Source organism: Oncorhynchus tshawytscha, unplaced genomic scaffold (assembly GCF_018296145.1).
Source record: "Oncorhynchus tshawytscha isolate Ot180627B unplaced genomic scaffold, Otsh_v2.0 Un_scaffold_12182_pilon_pilon, whole genome shotgun sequence".
Taxonomy (NCBI): Eukaryota; Metazoa; Chordata; class Actinopteri; order Salmoniformes; family Salmonidae; genus Oncorhynchus; species Oncorhynchus tshawytscha.
In genome coordinates, this window is record NW_024609822.1 from 615,842 (window position 1) to 641,870 (window position 26,029).

The 26,029-nt window shown below is 47.1% G+C and overlaps 1 protein-coding gene across 3 annotated transcripts in view; it reads left to right on the forward strand.

Annotated features, from left to right (window-relative positions):
* LOC112239040 (ubiquitin carboxyl-terminal hydrolase 22-like) overlaps nt 1-26,029 on the forward strand; it is a 75,195-nt gene that overhangs the window by 36,347 nt on the left and 12,819 nt on the right. For all 3 annotated transcript variants that reach the window (XM_042319020.1, XM_042319018.1, XM_042319019.1), the window contains 9 exons: nt 2,039-2,171; nt 6,016-6,129; nt 8,948-9,049; nt 10,507-10,673; nt 14,477-14,636; nt 15,469-15,574; nt 18,588-18,746; nt 21,655-21,781; nt 24,356-24,447. In XM_042319020.1, the coding sequence (XP_042174954.1) occupies nt 2,039-2,171; nt 6,016-6,129; nt 8,948-9,049; nt 10,507-10,673; nt 14,477-14,636; nt 15,469-15,574; nt 18,588-18,746; nt 21,655-21,781; nt 24,356-24,447 (1,160 nt within the window). The remainder of the gene's footprint in view (nt 1-2,038; nt 2,172-6,015; nt 6,130-8,947; nt 9,050-10,506; nt 10,674-14,476; nt 14,637-15,468; nt 15,575-18,587; nt 18,747-21,654; nt 21,782-24,355; nt 24,448-26,029) is intronic.

The following is a 26,029-nucleotide window of genomic DNA, read 5'->3' on the forward strand; positions in this document are numbered from 1 at the left end:
GCCAGAGAAAATTCTAGAATATTTATTCGTACATCTCTACTCTAACACGTCTCCGTCTCTGTCGGTCTCTCTCTTTGTCTGTGTCACTCACTCACTCACTCACTCACTCACTCACTCACTCACTCACTCACTCACACAACGCCCCCTCACTTCACCACGTCCCCCTCCTCTCCCTGTGGCCTCAGGCCCTGCAGAGCTCAGTGTGGCAGGTCCACTAAAGACCAGGCATTCTAATGGTTCTATAAATCCCTCTCTCTGAGGCACTGCGTCACACTCACACACTCCAGCTGCTGTCAGTGTGTCAAAGATGCTTTCTCCCACCATGCATGAATCCAATCAGGAGCATGGATCATGGTGTGCTGTGTGGACAAGCAGAATGTCTGCTTTTATATATTGGTCCACATAGGGTTTCTCAAAGGGCCCAATCATCACTACTCTGTCTGCCTTCATCTTAGGGCTGTTACGGTGACTGTATTACCGTCATGACCACAGTCAAATTACACATAAGAGTTTGGTACCTAGCGTTCTGTTGTCCCTCTAATCAGTCGGACATAAATGTAATCCAGAATCAAATCAAACACATCATGAGAACCCATGAGCTCATGTTGCACAACGTTTCTATAGGCTATTCAAATGATGTGAGAACAGAGTTTTGATGGCCTGTTAAAAAGAGGATCCATTCAGCTTTCTATTGGCCTACTTTTATTTATTCATCAACTGTCCTAATATTAAGCACAGAGCTTTACTACAGGAGCCACCTACCTGGCTGGCACAAAAACAACCGCTATTTAAGTGCGTACAGTGACATGTATCTTCCTTCCCCCCCTTTACAACTGGTGTAGCCTACCAGGTATATATAGGCACCGCGTGAGTTTCAACTTTGGGGAAGCTAATTTTCACCATAAAAATGCACCCTTATAATAAAGCATTCCATGAATCATCACATGTGCTAATGTATGTACCATAATCTACTATTCGTAATGTGATGAGTAGATTGTTATTTTATTAGCTTAAATTACTATCCAAACTAGTGTATGCATAAAGAGTGTTCAGTGCATGACTGAGCCCTATAGGGTAGAGTAGACCTAGACTATCAGATACACTTCTTATAGGGTAGAGGGTAGAGTAGACCTAGACTATCAGATACACTTCTTCATTCTTTGACTGAGAAAAATGTGGCCTCTTCATAAACACATTCATTTCTACTACACTTTATATGACTGGAGACGTTAGCAGAATCCTTTTTAATATGTTGAATTCCATGGTAGCCCACTCTGCTGACAGACACAGATCAATAAAACCAGGTTGTTCATATAACAGGTTACCAGAAGGGGAGACACAAGTACAATATGACGTCCATCTAAACTGGAGGAGGAAATGATTGTCCAAAAACAAACTTTTTAAATAACACTGAACCCCCCAATGACAATACATTAGTATTTTAATTGTCTTCTCTCTACAGCAATAACCATTTGCTTTCTGAACTATGTTTTCCCCTGATTGTATTTTAAAATATTACAATATGCCTGGCTTGGCCTCTACTTTTCAGACAGTCGCCACCAAACAATAATCTGCCCAAATTGCACGTGCTGCCTTTCCTTCCGACTGTAGGCAATATATTTTAAATGTTTTTTTCAAAATAAGCTAATGATCCTCTGTCGCCAAATCATGCTATAGTTGCTTATTTTGAAGTATGACATGTATTTCTGTATAGAAAGTATTGGGCTCAATAGGCTATATAATTTTGGCAATTCAATTGACTTTAAGGAAAGCTTCCTCTAGCCTTATGGACACGCCGCCTATGTTTGAATATGAAAAACCTAACCACACGTAACATCCATTTTCTATTTGAGTGCAGGCTACGATGGCATCTTTTTTTTCAATGTTCAGAAGATGTCAATGTAGATTCCTTTTTAATTCTGACTCTCTCTCTCAACCCCTTCTCTCTCTCTCCATCCCCTCCCTTTCCTCCCCCCTCTCTCGTCACCTTCCCTTCCATCCTTCTATCGCCCCTCTTTGTCTCTCTCGCCCCCTGCAGGCCAAATCATGTATCTGTCACATGTGCGGCGCCCACCTGAACCGGCTCCACTCCTGTCTCTCCTGCGTCTTCTTCGGCTGCTTCACCAAGAAACACATCCACGAGCACGCCAAAAACAAACGACACAATCTAGGTAAAATGTGCACGTGCTAGCTTATGTTGTCATGTCCACTATCCCCCCCCATACACACACACACACACACACACACACACACACACACAGGCACACACACACAGACACAGGCAGATTCAGGCCTCTCTCTGTCCTCTTCAGAGACATTGAGCAGAACCCGTCCTTCTCCGTAGCATTAACGTTCTACTGGGAGCCAGTACTTAGTCTCAGGCAGACAAATGTCATTCTCTAAGCCTGTCTGTTCCCCTGTCAGCTCTGTGGGAGGGCTAGACATGTTTAATCCTCAACCACATAGAGTATGAATGACCCTGTGATTCTTACATGGTAATTATCCAAGTCTAAGTCTCCTATTTAGTGCACTACATTTGACCGGGGTCCACAGGGCTCTGGTAAGAAGTAGTGCACTGTGAAGGGAACGGGGTGCCATTTGGGACGCTGGCGTAGAAATATCACAGATCCATTGGAATTTCCATTTGATTATATTTCTATGTAATTATGGGTCTATATACAGTACAGATAAGTAAAAGGATGTAATTGCCGTGGCTGTGATATTGTCTGAGGAGAATGGTGACAGATGAATGAGAGGGTGGTAATGCTAAGGTAATCTGTTAGGGTGTGATAGAGGTTAACGGTTCTTCTGGGGAGGGGGTCACAGTAAGGTTTTGATCTATACACACACACACACACACACACACACACTGAGCCGTGTGTCGGTCGTTCAGTGGGGTGTCACAGTAAGGTTTTGATCTATGCACACACACACACTGAGCCGTGTGTCGGTCGTTCAGTGGGGTGTCACAGTAAGGTTTTGATCTATACACACACACACACTGAGCCGTGTCGGTCGTTCAGTGGGGTGTCACAGTAAGGTTTTGATCTATACACACACACACACACACACACACACACCGAGCCGTGTCGGTCGTTCAGTGGGGTGTTACAGTAAGGTTTTGATCTATACACACACACTGACACCCACCCATACACACACACACACACAAATACACTGAGCCGTGTCGGTCGCTCCTGTCATCACGCCCTACCCCAGCCCCCCAGACTCCCACCACAGTGTTAATTAGGTCAGGGCTTTCCACAGTAGCACACTCTCACTCACTGTGCATTGTACCATTAATCAAATGAACCCCTGACTCCCAGCTGTTCCTCTGGATTCCTTCACTTCCTTCATCCTCCTCCTCCTCTGTGTGTCTGCCAGATTTATTTTTAACTTCCTCTGTGGTGTTGTACACAGAACTCTCTCTCCTTTTCTCTGGTTCCATGGTTACCACATCAGTCAAGGCCTTTCTCAGTGCATGCCTGTTGCCATTGGACACAGAGATGATGAGCTTCTTCTAGCTCGCTCCTCTCTCCTCTTATGGACACACACAACGCCCCATTTACATTTTCTGTATACATGTTTAGGCCTATCCATCAATTGTCCCTTTTCCCTCTCCTGGATCCTCCTAGTTCCCAGACAAACCTTTTAGTATCCAAATGTGCAGGGGTTCTATTTGGCTGTCCATGAGTTGCATGTTTCCTCACAGTAAGGTTTTGAACGTTTGTTTTGGACTGGTGCCCGGCTGAGCATTCTTCTCAATGCGCTGATGAAGTGCATTACAGTGGCTTGGAAATACTATGACATTTAATAGGAGGCAAATAATCAGTCAAATAACCTTTTGGTCATCATTTAGATGTTGCCAGAATGAATTTAGATGCAGTATAACGTTAGCTAGCTAAGATTGAGGCCACTGGACTTTAGCTAGCTAATATTATCATTGCTAGTTATTTTTTACACGCTTTTCTAGCTTATTTATTTTTATTCAACCTTTATTTAACTTGGCAAGTCAGTTAAGAATATATTCTTATTTAAATGACGGCCTACCGGCGAACAGTGGGTTAACTGCCTTGTTCAGTTGTTTATCTTGTCAGCTCGGGGATTCAATCCAGCAACCAGCAATCCAGTTACTGGCCCAACGCTCTAACCACTAGGCTACCTGCTGGTTACTGGCCCAACGCTCTAACCACTAGGCTACCTGCTGGTTACTGGCCCAACGCTCTAACCACTAGGCTACCTGCTGGTTACTGGCCCAACGCTCTAACCACTAGGCTACCTGCTGGTTACTGGCCCAACGCTCTAACCACTAGGCTACCTGCTGGTTACTGGCCCAACGCTCTAACCACTAGGCTACCTGCTGGTTACTGGCCCAACCACTAGGCTAACCACTAGGCTACCACTAGGCTACCTGCTGGTTACTGGCCCACTCTCTAACCACTAGGCTACCTGCTGGTTACTGGCCCAACTCTCTAACCACTAGGCTAACTAGGCTCTAACCACTAGGCTACCTGCTGGTTACTGGCCCAACGCTCTAACCACTAGGCTACCTGCTCTAACCACTGGCTACTGGCCCAACGCTCTAACCACTAGGCTACCTGCTGGTTACTGGCCCAACGCTCTAACCACTAGGCTACCTGCTGGTTACTGGCCCAACGCTCTAACCACTAGGCTACCTGCTGGTTACTGCTCTAACCACTAGGCTACCTGCTGGTTACGCTCTAACCACTAGGCTACCTGCTGGTTACTGGCCCAACTCTCTAACCACTAGGCTACCTGCTGGTAACTGGCCCAATGCTCTAACCACTAGGCTACCTGCTGGTTACTGGCCCAACTCTCTAACCACTAGGCTACCTGCTGGTAACTGGCCCAATGTTCTAACCACTAGGCTACCTACTGGTTACTGACCCAACACTCTAAACCACTAGGCTACCTGCTGGTTACTGGCCCAACGCTCTAACCACTAGGCTACCTGCTGGTTACTGGCCCAACTCTCTAACCACTAGGCTAGCCTGCTGGTTACTGGTCTAACCACTAGGCTACCCCTGGCCCAACTCTCTAACCACTAGGCTACCTGCTGCTTACTGGCCCAACGCTCTAACCACTAGGCTACCTGCTGGTTACTGGCCCAACGCTCTAACCACTAGGCTACCTGCTGGTTACTGGCCCAACTCTCTAACCACTAGGCTACCTGCTGGTTACTGGCCCAACTCTCTAACCACTAGGCTACCTGCTGGTTACTGGCCCAACACTCTAACCACTAGGCTACCTGCTGGTTACTGGCCCAACTCTCTAACCACTAGGCTACCTGCTGGTTACTGGCCCAACTCTCTAGCCACTAGGCTACCTGCCGCCCTTAATGACAACGTTGCCATCTGGCTAAAGTAAATTTGACGACATGATAATGCTGGCAAAGTAGTTTCCTACTAAATATTTGACTATTTTAGCAATGTCATCGTATTTCCAGGCACTATAGTGTAATTTAGATGAAATAGTAGTTAACCCCAGTCTTTCTGAACGGACGCTGTCACCACTTTATGGCACCACTATGGCGCCCGTCGGCAGAGGGCTTGAGAACGTTCATAACAGTGGCATGATGCTTAGTGACAGAGGTGCAACCTATGAATAAATAGGTTGTCATGGCAACAGAAGAACCCAGGTATTGTTACCATGGTGTTTTTTAGAACATAGGCTAGTGGAAAGAGCAGGGGAGATAGATGTGATGGACATGCACACACACACAGTCCCACAAAAAAAAACATACTCTGTGACACACACACACACACACACACACACACCTTCCCTACATGATAGTTCTCTAATTCTCCAATGCAAGCAGCAATGACATGGAATGAGACAAGGCTCAAGTCAATAGAGGAGTGGAACACACAGAAAGTGCTTGTCTTCACGCTGGCCACATCAATGATGAGGTTAGATGTGCAATCAACACAAGCTGTTGTTCTGTAGGAAATATCTAGTTGTAATGGTTTTGTATTCCTTCTTTCTCCCTTCCAGCAATAGACTTATTATATGGTGGAATATATTGTTTCGTGTGTCAAGACTACATATACGACAAAGAGATGGAACAGATTGCCAAAGAAGAACAGAGGAAAGCCTGGAAATTGCAAGGTACAGTGTTGCTGATCTCCAGCAGTTCAGGCAACGCTACTTTTCTGTGTCTGTTTTATCTCCCCCCCCAGTCAATAATTGATTTATTCCTTCATGTATTTTAACCTTTATTTATTTAACCACTTTCTGATCCAGATCACAATGTGTGGAGCTATGATAAACTGCATCCAGTGATTTTAAAGTAGTGGCAGCTGCATTCACATACTTTTGTATTTTATATATAGTGTATCTGGACACCCCTTCAAATTAGTGCATTCGGCTATTTCAGCCACACCCGTTGCTGACAGGTGTTTAAAATCGAGCACACAGCCATGCAATCTCCATATACAAACATTGGCAGTAGAATGGCCTTACTTAAGAGCTCAGTGACTTTCACCATAATAGGATGCCACCTTTCCAATAATTAGTTTGTCACATTTCTGCCCTGCTAGAGTTGCCCTGGTCAACTGTAAGTGCTGTTATTGTGAAGTGGAAACGTCTAGGAGCAACAATGGCTCAGCCGCGAAGTGGTAGGCCACACAAGCTCTCAGAACTGGACCGCTGAGTGCAAAAGCGTGTAGTGCGTAAAAATCGTCTGGTTGCAACACTCACTACCGAGTTCCAAACTGCTTCTGGAAGCAACGTTAGGACAACTGTTCGTCAGGAGTTAAATGAAATGGGTTTCCATGGCTGAGCAGCCTCACACAAGCCTAAGATCACCATACGCAATGCCAAGCATTGGCTTTACCATCTGGAAGTCTGATGGACGAATCTGGGTTTGGTGGATGCAAGGAGAATGCTACCTACCCAAATGCGTAGTGCCAACTATAACGTTTGGTGGAGGAGGAATGATGGTCTGGGGCTGTTTTTCATGGTTCGGGCTAGGCCCCTTAGTTCCAGTGAAGAGAAATGTTAATGCTACGGCATTCTTGACGATTCTGTGCTTCCAACTTTGTGTCAACAGTTTGGGGAAGGCCTTTTCCTGATTGAGCATGACAGTGCCCCCGTGCACAAAGCGAAGTCCATACAGAAAAGGTTTGTTGAGATCAGTGTGGAAGAACTTGACTGGCCTGCACAGAGCCCTGACCTCAAGGCCATCGAACACCTTTGGGATAAATTTAAACGGCGACTGGGAGCCAACCCTTAATCGCCCAACATCAGTGCGTGACCTCACTAATGCTCTTGTGGCTGAATGGAAGCAAGTCCCAACAGAAAGCCTTCCCAGAAGAGTGGAGGCTGTTATAGCAGCAAAGGGGTGACCAACTCCATATTAATGCCCAAGATTTTGGAATGAGATGTTCAAGGTGTCCGTATACTTTTGGTCATGTATTGGTACAATTATTTGTTTAAATGATTTTAACATATTGGACCATGGCAGGCATATAGCCTTTACATGGTCCATATTAACAGGTATGCTATTAGCGATCAGCATTATCACCTGTAGCCCAACTGATGCAGCGTAGTGACTATAAATACATAGGCTGAAGCATGGGGTTGGTGATCTGCGTTTACCCTATTGGGCTAATCGTTAGCTAGATCCCAAATGTTATATTTTATCTAGTTAGGATCCTATTGGTGAATGAAACAAAGTGAATATAATGTAGCCTGCCTACCTGTTAGGGTAACTGGGGGTAAACCGCCATCTTGTGTGACACTGCCTGTACCTCTCACAGAAACCACTTCATGTCACCATGAATCTGTCATTACATTTGAAGAAATGATTGTGAGGTAGGGTGGTGTTTTACCCCAAGTTAGATGATCCGTGTTACATTTAACCCCACTCTCCTCTATGCACTCACAGCAAATTGAGGAGCGCTAACATTCTTAATCATGGTATTGCTAAAAACTCTGGGTTTAAAAAGATCCATTTCGCACATATTTAAGAGTTGACCCTAATAAATAAAGTTAAGAATGGAAAGCTGGGATCCTCTGGGGCGGCAGGTAGTGGTTAGGCCGTTGACTAGTAACCGAAAAGTTCCTGGATCAAATCCCCGAGCTGACAATGTAAAAGTCTGTCGTTCTGCCCCTGAACAAGGCAGTTGTTTTTTCATGATCCATATTTTTGGGCCGTGGCATCAATGATTTTGTTGTGGCACAGCAACCACCTATAAATGACTGCAGTGGAAATACTGGCACAGTGTCATCAGCATAAAAGTGTAACTTCCAGTTGTTCACTCGGGAAGCAGTATGGTTAATATACAATGTGAGTAGTACTGGACCTGGAACGAAGCCCTGAAGTAATAGCTGAGGCCACTGAACTATCCTTCGGTTCAGGTTGGAAAAGAACTCTTCGTGCTCCGCAGATTTAATTGATCTTTGTACCAATGTTTTGGTCTCAATAGACCATTGTTTCCCCACTGGTGGCCCTTGGGTAGTAAAAACAATTACTGTAAAAACACCAGCAAATCAGCTCCAACTGATTTTAACTTTTGAAAATCTGTTTCCAAATATTCCAACTCATAATAGACACATGATCATATACAAATGTTCAAGGTTTGAAATTATTGTTTTAGTCAAATATTCTATCTGTTTGGGCGATTTGGGGGGTTCAGTCTGCAGTCTCCATTATTTTTGTCATTATGTTCTGGCCCCAACCATTCGCTCAAGAAAAAATTGTCCCACGGGCCAAATCTAGTTAATAATCCCTGCAATAGATCTCCATCATAACCTGGTCCCAGATCTATTTGCCAACTCTTATGGTCACCGGTGTGACAATTACCATAGGAGTTGGCAGGACAGCACAAACAGATCTGAGACCAGGCTACCTTTATCAAGGATCAGGATGAAAATATGGATGGTTTCGTCAATGTCTCAACGATGTCTCTGTCTTTGTGACCAGGTGTAGGGGAGAAATACTCGACGTGGGAGCCTACGAAGCGAGAGCTGGAGTTATTACGGCACAATCCAAAGCGAAGGAAAATCACTACAAACTGCACCATCGGTGAGATATAGGCTGGTCCGCTCTCCGCACAACCTTATGAAGTGCTAGTAGCAGGGTCGATTTCATCACCCAGGCGTGTGTGTCTGTGGTGGTGTCTGTGTAGTCCAGGTGTCTGTGGTGGTGTCTGTGTAGTCCAGGTGTCTGTGGTGGTGTCTGTATAGTCCAGGTGTCTGTGGTGGTGTCTGTATAGTCCAGGTGTCTGTGGTGGTGTCTGTATAGTCCAGGTGTCTCTGGTGGTGTCTGTATAGTCCAGGTGTCTCTGGTGGTGTCTGTATAGTCCAGGTGTCTGTGGTGGTGTCTGTATAGTCCAGGTGTCTGTGGTGGTGTCTGTATAGTCCAGGTGTCTGTGGTGGTGTCTGTATAGTCCAGGTGTCTGTGGTGGTGTCTGTATAGTCCAGGTGTCTGTGGTGGTGTCTGTATAGTCCAGGTGTCTGTGGTGGTGTCTGTATAGTCCAGGTGTCTCTGGTGGTGTCTGTATAGTCCAGGTGTCTCTGGTGTTGTCTGTATAGTCCAGGGTTACTTATGTGTTTATGTTGGTCTAGAGAGGAGTAATGAACACCACAGTGCAGCAGGCAGAAGCCCAGAGAGGGAGAGAGAGAGAGAGAGAGAGAATTCACTGTTCCTTCTTCAATGACAAGTTCACACAACAAGGATGGTCTCTTCTCTCTTTCTCTCAGACGCTCTCTGTTTCTCAAACTGTAGATTCAAACTTACTTACGCCTCTCTGTTTCATTCTTCCTTTTCTCTCTCAATCTCTTTTCCTCTGCAGTTATCTCGCTTGATTGTGTAGAGTTCATTCAGTCTTCCTACTTTGTTCTCTTCCTCCCTCTCACTGTAATGAAACACTCGTAGAGAGGCCAGCCCAGCTGTCTCGGGGTGTGTGGAGTGGGTCGAGTCTGGAGAGTTTAACCCCCAGCCGAGAGCTCTATTCCTGGGCCAAACAGGCTGGACCAGTCCCAGGCTCCACACTGGGTCTCACCTGATCTGTTCACACAGGCCTTTGTGGTGGACCACAGCTTTTATCTGCACTAGCCCAAACCATGGCTGATTACGCTAGCCCAAACCATGGCTGATTACGCTAGCCCAAACCATGGCTGGATTACGCTAGCCCAAACCATGGCCCTGATTACGCTAGCCCAAACCATGGCTGGATTACGCTAACCCAAACCATGGCTGGATTACGCTAACCCAAACCATGGCTGATTACGCTAGCCCAAACCATGGCACATTTACAAAACTGTTTATTACTTGTCTTTGTCCCTGTCAAATAAAGTAAATTCATGTCAGAGCGTAATGTCCTCCTCTCTGTTACAGGAGATGTGAATGTTAGAGCGTAATGTCCTCATCTCTGTTACAGGAGATGTGAATGTTGTGCTTCTCTTGAATATTTGTCCTGAAGATGGGCCTACTTTTTCACATTCCCCCTCTCTCTCTAAACCCCCCCCGTCTCCCGTCAGGTTTACGAGGGTTGATCAACCTGGGCAACACGTGCTTCATGAACTGCATCGTCCAGGCCCTCACCCACACCCCCCTGCTGCGCGACTTCTTCCTGTCCGACAGGCACAAGTGTGAGATGCAGTCCAACTCCTGTCTGGTGTGTGAGATGTCACAGCTCTTTCAGGAGGTAAGGCCGGAGCTGGGGGGATAGGGTGGCAATCTGCTCAATTCCTTAAAAAATTCTCAAATTCCCAGGTTTTTCAGAAATGTTTGTTGTTGGAGAATCCCAGTTCCCGGAATCAGGAGGGAATAATCAGGGAGGGAGTCCTCCAACAGGGATTTCTGGGAAAGACTGGAATGTTGCAACCTTAGGGCGGTCAAATGCAGTTTTCTAGGGGTTTAGGAGGCCAAAGGAAAACATATGAGACAGAATTACAGCCAGTCAGACATAGAAATGGAATGACTAACCACATCAAAACAGAATGTTCTCCCAGACTAACAGACTGACTGCAAAGGGAGTCACTGACTGGATCACTGCGTTGTGGAGCTGGAGGGAAACAACTCTGTCTGAGAGAAATGAACAGAGTTCAACCAGAATGCCCTGCCGTATCATACAGCTACAGTATTTGGCATTTTGTTTAAACTCAACTCACCAGTCTGTGTGAGGGTGGGGGGATGGTCTGTCTCCATACTTATCTCTAAATGCTAGGCTCCTTACCAATCGTTCACAGTTCTGAATGTCTTTAGTACAGTCAGTTGGTTAGATTACGTCTACTAAACTCAATGCTCCCTGATCAATATAGAACTGGTGCTCAGGTGTCTCCTCCCACCCCCCCACTCTCTGGTGTGTGTATACACTGAGTGTACAGAATGTTAGACCTGCTCTTTCCATGACATAGTCAAGGCTTAAACATCCTTCTTTACACTGTCTCCTCCCCTTCAGCTACACTGATTGAAGTGGATGTAACAAGTGACATCAGTAAGGGCTCATAGACTGACCAGGTGAATCCAGGGGAAAGCTATGTCAGTGGTTCCCAACTCCAGTCCTCCACCCCCCCGACAGCACACACTTCTGGTGTAGCCCCAGATAAACAAACACCTGATTCAACTCATTGAGGGCCTGATGATGAGTTGACAAGTTGAATCAGGTGTTCAGATGTGACAGTGAATGGTGATTGAACTGGTGTCTAGAGTAGACCAAGGAGAAAAGTGAAAAGCATACCCTTGGAGAGTATTTGTCATGTTACAATGGGAACTAGAATAAAAGTTTCAGAACAAACTTTGTGCTTGCTGAGAACTATTCAGCTAGAGAGCATATCTCTGTTCTTGTCCCTAAGAGCCAGACGCTCACACACACTTCTCTTCCCTCTCTCCCAATCACATTGTTCATTCCTGCTCCACGCGTTCCTCTTTCCCTTTGAACCTGGAGCATGCAGCACCATCATCAGTACCAGGAAAGAGGGGCTGTTCCTCTGACTTTGTACCCACACATAGCTCCTCTCACTCAGCCAGGGAGGAGTTGGTCTTTGATCAGCCCCTCCCTGTCTTTCTTTTTATAGACTCTTTGGTTTGTCAGCCTGCTTCAAGCTGCAGCGGAGGACCAAAGAGCCTGTAAGATACAAGATATAAGCTTGTTAGTGCGTGTGTGATTTCCTCAAATCTCAATCAGGCATCAGAAGGAGAGTCAGAGTCAGGAGATTAAAGGTGTAGGTGTGTATGTGTGTGTGTGTGTATGTGTCGTAATAGGCAGGGCTTGGTTGTGCATTCAAGCAGAGCACTCCTTTCATTATGGTGTTCTCTCCATCTCACACCCTGACCTAGACTGTCAGTCATCCAATCCCCATAGCAACCTGGAGATTCAGCAGTCTGGTTTGACCCACCCTCTCTGGAAGTTCAGTAACTAGCATTCACTAACAAATAATAGCATTTGATGTTCTTTTCTACATAGAAGATCAAACAAAATGATTGCCTGAGCATCTTCTGAACTTCCCAATACCTTTCTGATGCATTTCAGTCACTTCAAACCATACTTCCTTCAGATAGAAATACTGTCAAAGTACTGTAAACGGATTTGTAATAGACCGTCAATGTACTGTAAACGGATTTGTAATAGTACTGTAAACAGAATTGTAATAGACTGTCATAGTACTGTAAACTGATTTGTAATAGACTGTCATAGTACTGTAATCTGATTTGTAATAGATTGTCATAGTACTGTAAACTGATTTCTAATAGACTGTCATAGTACTGTAAACGGATTTGTAATAGACTGTCATAGTACTGTAAACGGATTTGTAATAGACTGTCATAGTACTGTAAACGGATTTGTAATAGACTGTCATAGTACTGTAAACGGATTTGTAATAGACTGTCATAGTACTGTAAATGGATTTGTAATAGACCGTCATAGTACTTACTGTAAACGGATTTGTAATAGACTGTCATAGTACTGTAAATGGATTTGTAATAGACTGTCATAGTACTGTAAATGGATTTGTAATAGACCGTCATAGTACTGTAAATGGATTTGTAATAGACTGTCATAGTACTGTAAATGGATTTGTAATAGACCGTCATAGTACTGTAAATGTACTGTTTGTAATAGACTGTCATAGTACTGTAAATGGATTTGTAATAGACCGTCATAGTACTGTAAATGGATTTGTAATAGACCGTCATAGTACTGTAAATGGATTTGTAATAGACCGTCATAGTACTGTAAACGGATTTATAATAGTACTGTAAACGGAATTGTAATAGACTGTCATAGTACTGTAAACGGATTTGTAATAGACTGTCATAGTACTGTAAACGGATTTGTAATAGACCGTCATAGTACTGTAAATGGATTTGTAATAGACCGTCATAGTACTGTACACGGATTTGTAATAGACTGTCATAGTAATGGATTTGTAAACTGTCATAGTACTGTAAATGGATTTGTAATAGACCGTCATAGTACTGTAAATGGATTTGTAATAAATGGATTTGTAATAGACTGTCATAGTACTGTACACGGATTTGTAATAGACTGTCATAGTACTGTAAATGGATTTGTAATAGACCGTCATAGTACTGTAAATGGATTTGTAATAGACCGTCATAGTACTGTAAACGGATTTGTAATAGACTGTCATAGTACTGTAAATGGATTTGTAATAGACCGTCATAGTACTGTAAATGGATTTGTAATAGACTGTCATAGTACTGTAAATGGATTTGTAATAGACTGTCATAGTACTGTAAATGGATTTGTAATAGACCGTCATAGTACTGTAAATGGATTTGTAATAGACCGTCATAGTACTGTAAACGGATTTATAATAGTACTGTAAACGGAATTGTAATAGACTGTCATAGTACTGTAAACGGATTTGTAATAGACCGTCATAGTACTGTAAATGGATTTTGTAGAATAGATGGATTTCATAATAGACTGTACTGTAAATGGATTTGTAATAGACCGTCATAGTACTGTAAACGGATTTGTAATAGACTGTCATAGTACTGTAAATGGATTTGTAATAGACCGTCATAGTACTGTAAATGGATTTGTAATAGACTGTCATAGTACTGTAAATGGATTTGTAATAGACTGTCATAGTACTGTAAATGGATTTGTAATAGACTGTCATAGTACTGTAAATGGATTTGTAATAGACCGTCATAGTACTGTAAACGGATTTGTAATAGACCGTCATAGTACTGTAAATGGATTTGTAATAGACTGTCAAAGCTCCAAATAAAAAAGTGAACATTGTCCATTGACTACAACACTTTTCTTTTTTTACATGGTGGGGGTCATCAAATGTTTAAAGTATCAAAATGGGGTCACGGGCCCAGAAAGGTTTGAAACCCTGTGCTAAGGTCTCAGCTGTACAAAGAAAAACATGTTTCAGTGAAGATACAAGTTGAGTCTAGGTACATTTAACAACATGGTGGCCAGATGTTAAATCCCTGTTCTCCCCATTTCCTACTTTCACTCCACAGTTCTACTCGGGCCACCGTTGGCCCCACATTCCCTTCCGGCTGCTGCACCTGGTGTGGACTCACGCACGTCACTTAGCGGGCTACGAGCAACAGGATGCCCACGAGTTCCTCATCGCAGCGCTGGACGTGCTGCACCGCCACTGTAAAGGAGACACCACCCGTAAGTATCGCTGTCCTGACTTATTACTTAAGTGAAACTTTCCCACAGTATTTAACTTACTGATAAATACACTATAGTACTGTGTTATGGTTAAAGAGAAGTGACACTGAGGTTGAGCTATATTGTATCTCTTCAGTGTAACTGAACAGAGATGTTCTGATTCTTCTAGTGGGATAGAGACCAAAGTGGGTTTCATCAAGACAAAATGGATGATAAATGTATGAGATCTACACTGTAATCGTCTGGTTAAAAAGGGAATAATCTGTTCTCCTACAGTTCAAATAGGTTAGAAGAGAGAACCGATTTGTCACGTCTGTCTGCCTGCATAAATTCTGCATGCGCTGAATCCTCAGTCGTGTCAATTGAAACTCCACTTTAGCCGAGGAGACACGTCTGTGTCAAATCTACCCATAATGCAGTGTGTTGTCCGCACTCAGCACCAGTAGAAATGTACTGAAGGGGAAGATTGAAGGGAAGTGACAATGCCACGCACCAAAGGGACCGAGAGGATTGTGGGGTGGAATGATAATGTGCCCCACTGCACCGCCATGACACAGAGGGAGGGACCTGGCAGTAAGGAGGCCTCTGATTCGCCAGAATTGTAGAGGGAGTTTAGAGGTGCTAGACAGGCTTCACTGCAGTGGGGAGAGAGCGAGGGGTGGAGGGTGTGACAGAGAGTGGCGGGACAAAGGGGGAGGGGGTTCGACGGAGGGGGTGACAGACAGTGAGAAGGGGGGGGGGGCGAGAGAGTGAAAGAGTCCTTTAAAAGTGCAAAGGTGTCCACTGTGTTGATGTGTGCTCGCTCTCCATCTGTCTCTGTTCTGTTACCTAGGAGACGACAACGGGAAGAAGGCCAACAATCCAAACCACTGTAGCTGCATCATTGACCAAATTTTCACTGGCGGCCTCCAATCAGACGTCACCTGTCAAGTCTGCCAGTAAGTGTGTGCCTCATTCCATGTTCTTTCCACTAGCCAACATCCCCCATGTTTAAAATCTGGGTGTGGAGGGGGGAGAGTATGGAGGAAAGTGAAGGTTGTATGTGTCAAGACTGCTAAAATACTCATGTTTGACATTTTGACATCCTCTCAAAGGACTTCCTACATTGCCAAGAGGCAAGAACTCCCTTCCTCTGCTTTCACCTCCCATCCTCCTTCTCCCTCTTCTCCTCTGCATCCTCCTCCATCTTACCCCCTCCTCCCTCACCCTTCTTCCTCTGATCTCAGCTACCTCCCTCCATCCTTTTTCCCCTGATCTCAGCCACCTCCCTCCATCCTTTTTCCCCTGATCTCAGCCACCTCCCTCCATCCTTTTTCCCCTGATCTCAGCTACCTCCCTCCATCCTTTTTCCCCTGATCTCAGCCACCTCCCTCCATCCTTTTTCCCCAACACTATCCTGATGTATCAGTCTGGAGTGACCCTTTTCTAACCTGCTCTCATCTTTACCAGTCTCCCAACACTGCCCCTTCACTGCACTCCTCTCATATTTAAGTCATGTCCTCCCCTCCTGGTGAAGCTGCTGTTGGGAGGAGGTTCTCTAGATGCTGGGCTGTCCTGTCACATTTACACAGAGCTCACTGTACTCTAGGGCACTCAACTGCACTCTACACAGTGCAACACAGCTAGCCGGGCTCAGCCACACCTGGCCACACACAACACAGAAGCTATCTCCAGAATACCTGGCTGTAGGGCTAGCTCCAGAATACCTGGCTGTAGGGCTAGCTCCAGAATACCTGGCCGTAGGGCTAGCTCCAGAATACCTGGCTGTAGGGCTAGCTCCAGAATACCTGGCCGTAGGGCTAGCTCCAGAATACCTGGCCGTAGGGCTAGCTCCAGAATACCTGGCCGTAGGGCGTGAACAGTGGGTTTAACTGCCCAGGGTCAGAACGATTGGATCTTGCAACCTTTGGTTTCTAGTCCAACACCTAACCACTAGGCTACCTGTAAGGAGACGGTCTTCACTATGTCTACTGTAGCTTGTGGGACGGTGGTAATAATCTCTGTTTTACCTCAACCCGTAGACTGGACGGAGACGGTGGTAATAGCCCCTAACTGGACGGAGACGGTGGTAATGGAGACGGTGGTAAGCCCCCTAACTGGACGGAGACGGTGGTAATAGCCCCCTAACTGCCCCCTACGGGAGGAGACGGTGGTAATAGCCCCTAACTGGACGGAGACGGTGGTAATAGCCCCCTAACTGGACGGAGACGGTGGGAGACGGTGGTAATAGCCCCCTAACTGAGACGGTGGGCCCCCTAACTGGACGGAGACGGTGGTAATAGCCCCCTAACTGGACGGAGACGGTGGTAATAGCCCCTAACTAACTGGACGGAGACGGTGGTAATAGCCCCCTAACTGGACGGAGACGGTGGTAATAGCCCCCTAACTGGACGGAGACGGTGGTAATAGCCCCTAACTGGACGGAGACGGTGGTAATAGCCCCTAACTGGACGGAGACGGTGGTAATAGCCCCTAACTGGTACGGTGGTAATAGCCTAACTGGACGGAGACGGTGGTAATAGCCCTAACCTAACTGGACGGAGACGGTGGTAATAGCCCCTAACTACGGTGGTAATAGCCCCCTAACTAGCCCCTAACTGGACGGAGACGGTGGTAATAGCCCCTAACTGGACGGAGACGGTGGTAATAGCCCCCTAACTGGACGGAGACGGTGGTAATAGCCCCTAACTGGACGGAGACGGTGGTAATAGCCCCTAACTGGACGGAGACGGTGGTAATAGCCCCCTAACTGGACGGAGACGGTGGTAATAAGCCCCTAACTGGACGGAGACGGTGGTAATAGCCCCCTAACTGGACGGAGACGGTGGTAATAGCCCCTAACTAACTGGAAGACGGTGGTAATAGCCCCCTAACTGGGAGACGGTGGTAATAGCCCCCCCTAACTGGACTGGAAGGAGACGGTGGTAATAGCCCCTAACTGGAAGGAGACGGTGGTAATAGCCCCTAACTGGTAATAGCCCCTAACTGGACGGAGACGGTGGTAATAGCCCCCTAACTGGACGGAGACGGTGGTAATAGCCCCTAACTGGACGGAGACGGTGGTAATAGCCCCTAACTGGAGACGGTGGTAATAGCCCCTAACTGGACGGAGACGGTGGTAATAGCCCCCTAACTGGACGGAGACGGTGGTAATAAGTGGTAATAGCCCCCTAACTGGACGGAGACGGTGGTAATAGCCCCTAACTGGAAGGAGACGGTGGTAATAGCCCCTAACTGGAAGGAGACGGTGGTAATAGCCCCTAACTGGAAGGAGACGGTGGTAATAGCCCCCTAACTGGAAACTAGCCCCTAACTGGAGGAGACGGTGGTAATAACCCCCTAACTGGAAGGAGACGGTGGTAATAACCCCCTAACTGGACGGAGACGGTGGTAATAGCCCCCTAACTGGACGGAGACGGTGGTAATAACCCCCTAACTGGAAGGAGACGGTGGTTATAGCCCCCTACTGGACGGAGACGGTGGTAATAACCCCCTAACTGGAAGGAGACGGTGGTAATAGCCCCACAATAACTAATCAACACTGGTACTTTGTGCCTTATTTTATTTATTTTTGCTTTCTCTCTCTCTGTGTGTGTGTGTGTGTGTGTGTGTGTGTGTGTGTGTGTGTGTGTGTGTGCCACCTATGTATTCTCTGATCCTCAGCTAAAACTACATTCATTCTCAAAGCATAGCGTTACAAATACCTAATTTGTAAAACCACCTATCTTTGTATCACTCAATTGAATTGCAAACTGGTGCGCTTGGCTGAACAGAATGTATGTACACACACACACACACACACACACACACAGTGTGGATAAAAGCTTATGCACCATGACCATCTATCACCCTTCCCCATGACTACTAACAACACACACCAGTCTTTATTACCTCCATAACTCACCCATACACACATGATGTATCTCATTGGCTGTCTCCCCTCCCCTCTAGCGGTGTGTCCACCACGATAGACCCATTCTGGGACATCAGTCTGGACCTGCCGGGCTCATCCACTCCCTTCTGGCCCCTTAGCCCCGGGGGAGACGGCTCAACGGTCAACGGAGAGAGCCACCTTTCAGGGGCCACCACGCTCACAGACTGTCTACGCAGGTAGAGCACACGAAACGACTGTCCGTCCCCAGGTCTTTCACCAAAGCATTTACTGTAAACATTACACTTACAAAAGATTTAAGACATTTCAAATTATGTCTGTATACAGTGGTGTTTGTTTGGCACTGGTTGCCCTTTTCTTGTGGCAACAGGTCACACATCTTGCTGCTGTTATGGCACACTGTGGTATTTCACCCAGTAGATATGAGAGTTTATCAAAATTGGATTTGTTTTTTGAATTGTCTCTGTAATTTAATGAATGTCAATTTGCTCTTTATCTTCCATCTTCTCTGTTACCTGTCCTCACTTCCTCTCTCTTCCTCACTCTTCCTCTCTCTTCCTCTCTCTTCCTCACTTCCTCTCTCTTCCTCTCTCTTCCTCACTTCCTCCCTCTTCCTCACTCTTCCTCTCTCTTCCTCTCTCTTTCTCACTTCCTCTCTCTTCCTCTTGTACTTCATCACCAGTCACAGCCTGGTTGCTGCAGCATGACTCTTAAAGGCACAGACAGGGCTGATTCTGAGGGGTGAACACATTGTTACAGTATACACACTTGGGGTCTGTTCCAATAGCCACACTTAGCATAGCACTGGGAATGAAGCAATGTGTTGGGCACGCATTCTTAGTGGTATGCTAGTGTGGAGGTTGGATTGTTTTTGTTTATTCAGGTCCCCGTTTAGCGTTTGCCAAGTAGCAGCTCTTCTTCCTGGGGTCCTTGTCTTGGGAACATGTGCTGCAGTGTGTGAAGTCTTTCTCTCTGGCTGATGACCAGTATCAGTCCTCAGTCACATCGTTGACCATCAGTGTTGGCCTCCCACCTACAGAAAACGGTTGGCTAGACTGTTCCATCGACAGGCGTGGTCTGGTCGCTGCTTAGCATTATAGTGCAGCCTCTGGCAGTGTAACCATGGAAACTGACCTGTTATGTATCACTACAAACATATTCTGTTGTCTTTATGTATGTTATGTACACTCAGTGTGTTTCTACTTTATCTGTCTCTGTACCCTCTGTATGTATTATATTTCTCTCTTCCTCCACCCCTTTCTCACCCTTCCTTCTCTCTCTCCTCATACTCTCTCCTCATATTCTCTCTCTCTCCTCATATTCTCTCGCTCTCCTCATGCTCTCTCTCTCTCCTCATACTCTCTCCTCATATTCTCTCTCTCTCATATTCTCTCTCTCTCCTCATACTCTCTCCTCATATTCTCTCGCTCTCCTCATATTCTCTCGCTCTCCTCATGCTCTCTCCTCATATTCTCTCTCTCTCTCTCTCTCATATTCTCTCTCTCTCTCTCCTCATGTCTCTCTCCTCTCTCTCTCTCCTCGTATTCTCTCGCTCTCTCCTCGTGCTCTCTCTCTCTCTCTCATCTCTCTCCTCGTGCTCTCTCCTCATCTCTCTCTCCTCGTGCTCTCTCTCATATTCTCTCTCTCCTCATATTCTCTCGCTCTCTCTCCTCGTGCTCTCTCTCTCGTGCTCTCTCTCCTCGTGCTCTCCTCGTGCTCTCTCCTCGTGCTCTCTCGCTCTCTCTCCTCGTGCTATTCTCTCTCTCCTCGTGCTCTCTCCTCGTGCTCTCTCTCCTCGTGCTCTCTCTCCTCGTGCTCTCTCTCCTCGTGCTCTCTCTCCTCGTACTCTCTCCCCGCGCTCTCTCGCTCTCTTCTCATGCTCTCTCCCCATGCTCTGTCACTCTCATGCTTTCTCTTGCCATGCTCTCCTCATGCTCTCATGCTCTCTCGCGCTCATGCTCTCTCGCGCTCATGCTCTCTCGCGCTCATGCTCTCTCGCGCTCATGCTCTCTCGCGCTCATGCTCTCTCGCTCTCATGCTCTCTCGCTCTCATGCTCTCTCGCTCTCATGCTCTCCCACATGCTCTCCCGCTCGCTCTCCTCATGCTCTCCCGCTCGCTCTCCTCATGCTCTCGCGCTCGCTCTCCTCATGCTCTCGCGCTCGCTCTCCTCATGCTCTCGCGCTCGCTCTCCTCATGCTCTCGCGCTCGCTCTCCTCATGCTCTCGCGCTCGCTCTCCTCATGCTCTCGCGCTCGCTCTCCTCATGCTCTCGCGCTCGCTCTCCTCATGCTCTCGCGCTCGCTCTCCTCATGCTCTCGCGCTCGCTCTCCTCATGCTCTCGCGCTCGCTCTCCTCATGCTCTCGCGCTCGCTCTCCTCATGCTCTCGTTCGCTCGCTCTCCTCATGCTCTCGCGCTCGCTCTCCTCAAGCTCTCTCGTTCGCTCGCTCTCCTCAAGCTCTCTCGTTCGCTCGCTCTCCTCAAGCTCTCGCTCGCTCTCCTCAAGCTCTCTCGTTCGCTCGCTCTCCTCAAGCTCTCGTTCGCTCGCTCTCCTCAAGCTCTCGTTCGCTCGCTCTCCTCAAGCTCTCTCGTTCGCTCGCTCTCCTCAAGCTCTCTCGTTCGCTCGCTCTCCTCAAGCTCTCTCGTTCGCTCGCTCTCCTCAAGCTCTCTCGTTCGCTCGCTCTCCTCAAGCTCTCTCGTTCGCTCGCTCTCCTCAAGCTCTCTCGTTCTCGCTCGCTCTCCTCAAGCTCTCTCGTTCTCGCTCGCTCTCCTCAAGCTCTCTCAAGCTCTCTCGTTCGCTCGCTCTCCTCAAGCTCTCTCGTTCGCTCGCTCTCCTCAAGCTCTCTCGTTCGCTCGCTCTCCTCAAGCTCTCTCGTTCGCTCGCTCTCCTCAAGCTCTCTCGTTCTCGCTCGCTCTCCTCAAGCTCTCTCGTTTCTCTCTCTCTCCTCAAGCTCTCTCGTTCTCTCTCTCTCCTCAAGCTCTCTCGTTCTCTCTCTCTCCTCAAGCTCTCTCGTTCTCTCTCTCTCCTCACGCTCTCTCGTTCTCTCTCTCTCCTCACGCTCTCTCGTTCTCTCTCCCCCTCTCTCTCCTCAGTCTTTCTCTTAATATTCCACTCCCTCTTTCTGCAGGTTCACTCGGCCTGAGCATCTAGGAAGCAGTGCCAAAATCAAATGTGGCGGTTGCCATAGTTACCAGGAGTCCACCAAACAGCTGACGATGAAGAAGCTCCCCATCGTGGCGTGTTTCCATCTCAAAGTGAGTCTCTCTCTGCTCCTCTCTGCTCCTAGCCAATCACAAGAGGACCACTAAGGACCAGCCATGACCACTAAGGACAATCTATTGAAATACAATATAAGAACTTATCATATAATAATGAAGTATAATAATATATAATAAATATATTGAAATATACGAATATAAGAAAATATCATGTTACACAATGCATTCTCACTGTATACGAATAGATCCCTATTATAACTACTGGTAGAAGGATTTGTGTGTGGAAAGATTTGCCTTCCATTACTGTCACTACACACACACACACACACACACACACAGAGTCACACACACATAGTCTTCTACACGTTTTATTTATGGAGTATGGGGGAGCCACACAAGCTTTATAAAATATTCCTATGACTACGCTGAACGTGGGAATCTCTCTTCTCTTCAGACTGATCCATCAGGGCTCTAGTCTGACAGAGCTCTCTACTTCTCAAATGTAATCCCTCCCTTCAGAATGACAAGAAGATCAGGGAGGAGTCTAAATAATGTCTCTCTCTCTTCCCTCCCCCTCTGCTCTCCTTCTACCCCACCCCCTCTCCCTCTTCCCCCCTCTCTCCTATCTGCCCCCTCTTCTCTCTCTTTTCCCCCTCTTTTCCCCCTCTTCTCTCTCTTTCCCCCTCTTCTCTCTCTTTTACTCTTCTCTCTCTTTTACCCTTCTCTCTCTTTTACCCTTCTCTCTCCTTCTCTCTCTTTTACCCTTCTCTCTCTTTTCCCCCTCTTCTCTCTCTTTTCCCCCTTCTCTCTCTTTTCCCCCTTCTCTCTCTTTTACCCTTCTCCCCTTCTCTCTCTTTTCCCCCCTTCTCTCTCTTTTCCCCCTCTTCTCTCTCTTTTCCCCCTCTTCTCTCTCTTTTCCCCTCTTCTCTCTCTTTTCCCCCCTTCTCTCTCTTTTCCCCCTCTTCTCTCTCTTTTCCCCCTCTTTCTCTCTTTTCCCCCTCTTCTCTCTCTTTTCCCCTTCTCTCTTTTCCCCTCTCTCTCTTTTCCCCCCTTCTCTCTCTTTTCCCCCCTTCTCTCTCTTTTCCCCCTTCTCTCCTTTCTGCCCCCTCTTCTCTCTCTTTTCCCCTCTTCTCTCTCTTTTCCCCCTCTTCTCTCTCTTTTCCCCCTCTTCTCTCTCTTTTCCCCCTCTTCTCTCTCTTTTCCCCCTCTTCTCTCTCTTTTCCCCTCTTCTCTCTCTTTTCCCCCTCTTCTCTCTCTTTTCCCCCTCTTCTCTCTCTTTTCCCCCTCTTCTCTCTTTTCCCCCTCTTCTCTCTCTTTTCCCCCCTCTCTTTTCTCTTTTCTCTCCCCCCCCTTCTCTCTCTTTTCCCCCCCCCTCTCTCCCCCTTTCTGCCCCCTCTTCTCTCTCTTTTCCCCCTTTCTCTCTCTTTTCCCCCCTTCTCTCCTTTCTGCCCCCTCTTTCTCTCTCTTTTTTCTTCTTTCCCTCCTCCCCTCTCTCCCCTCTTTCCTCTCTCTTTTCCCCCCCCCTCTCTCCTATCTGCCCCCTCTTCTCTCTTTCCCCCTTCTCTCCTTTCTGCCCCCTCTTCTCTCTCTTTCCTCTCTTCGTTTCCTTCTCTCCCTCTCCTCTTCCTTCTCCCCTCTTCTCTTCTTTCTCTCCTCTCCCCCTCGTCTTTTCCCCCTCTTCTCTCTCTTTCCCCCTTCTCTCTCCCCCCTTCTCTCTCTTTTTCCCTCTTCTCTCCTTTCTGCCCCCTCTTCTCTCTCTTTCCCCCTTTGCTCTCTTTTCCCCCTCTTCTCTCTCTTTCCCGCCCCCTCTTCTCTCTCTTTTCCCCCTTCTCTCTCTTCTCTCTCTTTTCCCCCTTCTCTCTCTCTCTCTCTCTTTTTCCCCCCTTCTCTCTCTTCTCTCTCTCTTTTCCCCCTTCTCTCTCTTCTCTCTCTTTTCCCCCTTCTCTCTCTTCTCTCTCTTTTCCCCCTCTCTCTCTTCTCTCTCTTTTCCCCCTTCTCTCTCTTCTCTCTCTTTTCCCCCTCTCCTTCTCTCTCTTTCCTCTCTCTTTCCCTCCTCCTCTCTCCCCTCTCTCTTTCTTCTCTTCCTTCTCTCCCTCTCCTCTTCTCTTCTTTCTCTCACTCCTCTCCCCCTCGTCTTTCCCCCCCTCCTCTCCCTCTCTCTTTCCCCCCTCTCTCTTTTTTTCCCCCTTCTCTCTCTTTTCCCCCTCTCTCTCTTTTCCCCCTTCTCTCTCTTTCCCCCCTTCTCTTCTTTCTCTCCCTCTCTCTCCCCCTCTCTTCTTTCTCTCCCTCCTCTCCCCCTCTTCTTTCTCTCCCTCCTCTCTCCCCCCTCTTCTTTCTCTCCCTCCTCTCCCCCTCTCTTCTTTCTCTCCCTCCTCTCCCCCTCTCTTCTTTCTCTCCCTCCTCTCCCCCTCTCTTCTCTTCTCTCCCTCCTCTCCCCTCTCTTCTCTTCTCTCCCTCCTCTCCCCTCTCTCTCTCTCCCTCCTCTCCTCTCTCTTCTCCCTCCTCTCCCCCTCTCTTCTCTCCCTCCTCTCCCCTTCTCTTCTCTCCCTCTCTTCTCTCCCTCCTCTCCCCTTCTCTTCTCTTTTCTCCCTCCTACCTCCTGGGGTGTAGCGGTTTGAACACTCTGCCAAACTGAGGAGGAAGATCACCACCTACGTCTCCTTCCCTCTAGAGCTGGACATGACACCTTTCATAGCTTCCAGGTGAGGTCTCACACACACACACACACACACACACACTGCAGATCTAAGCTCTGGTTTGGAAATAGAAAGCCCTCACTCCTCGTGCTCCCGCACTATAAAATAATGATGAGTGTATGAACGCTGTGTGTTCTCCATCCTCCACCTTCCTACTGTCTATTGTATACCCTGCCTTCCTACTGTCTGTCGTATACCCTGCCTTCCTACTGTCTATTGTATACCCTGCCTTCCTACTGTCTATTGTATACCCTGCCTTCCTACTGTCTATCATATACCCTGCCTTCCTACTGTCTATCATATACCCTGCCTACCTACTGTCTATCGTATACCCTCCTTCTACCCTCCTCTCTCCTTGTCTATATACCCTGCCTTCCTACTGTCTATCATATACCCTACCTACCTACTGTCTATCATATACCCTGCCTACCTACTGTCTATCATATACCCTGCCTCCTACTGTCTATCATATACCCTGCCTTCCTACTGTCTATCATATACCCTGCCTTCCTACTGTCTATCATATACCCTGCCTTCCTACTGTCTATCATATACCCTGCCTTCCTACTGTCTATCATATACCCTGCCTTCCTACTGTCTATTGTATACCCTGCCTTCCTACTGTCTGTCATATACCCTGCCTTCCTACTGTCTATTGTATACCCTGCTTCCTACTGTCTATCATTACCCTTCCTACTGTCTATCATATACCCTGCCTTCCTACTGTCTATCATATACCCTCCTACTGTCTTCCTGCCTTCTGTCTGCCTTCCTGTATACCCTGCCTTCCTACTGTCTATCATATACCCTGCCTTCCTACTGTCTATCATATACCCTGCCTTCCTACTGTCTATCATATACCCTGCCTACCTACTGTCTATCATATACCCTGCCTTCCTACTGTCTATCATATACCCTGCCTTCCTACTGTCTATCATATACCCTGCCTTCCTACTGTCTATCATATACCCTGCCTTCCTACTGTCTATCATATACCCTGCCTTCCTACTGTCTATCGTATACCCTGCCTTCCTACTGTCTATCATATACCCTGCCTTCCTACTGTCTATCATATACCCTGCCTTCCTACTGTCTATCGTATACCCTGCCTTCCTACTGTCTATCATATACCCTGCCTTCCTACTGTCTATCATATACCCTGCCTTCCTACTGTCTATCGTATACCCTGCCTTCCTACTGCCTGTCATATACCCTAGCTATCATATCCTACTGTCTATCATATACCCTGCCTTCCTACTGTCTATCGTATACCCTGCCTTCCTACTGTCTTTCATATACCCTGCCTTCCTACTGTCTGTCGTATACCCTGCCTTTCTACTGTCTGTCGTATACCCTGCCTTCCTACTGTCTCATATACCCTGCCTTCCTACTGTCTGTCATATACCCTGCCTTCCTACTGTCTATCATATACCCTGCCTTCCTACTGCCTGTCGTATACCCTACCTACCTACTGCCTGTCGTATACCCTACCTACCTACTGCCTGTTCTATACCCTGCCTTCCTACTGCCTGTCGTATACCCTACCTTCCTACTGCCTGTTCTGTACCCTACCATCCTACTGCCTGTT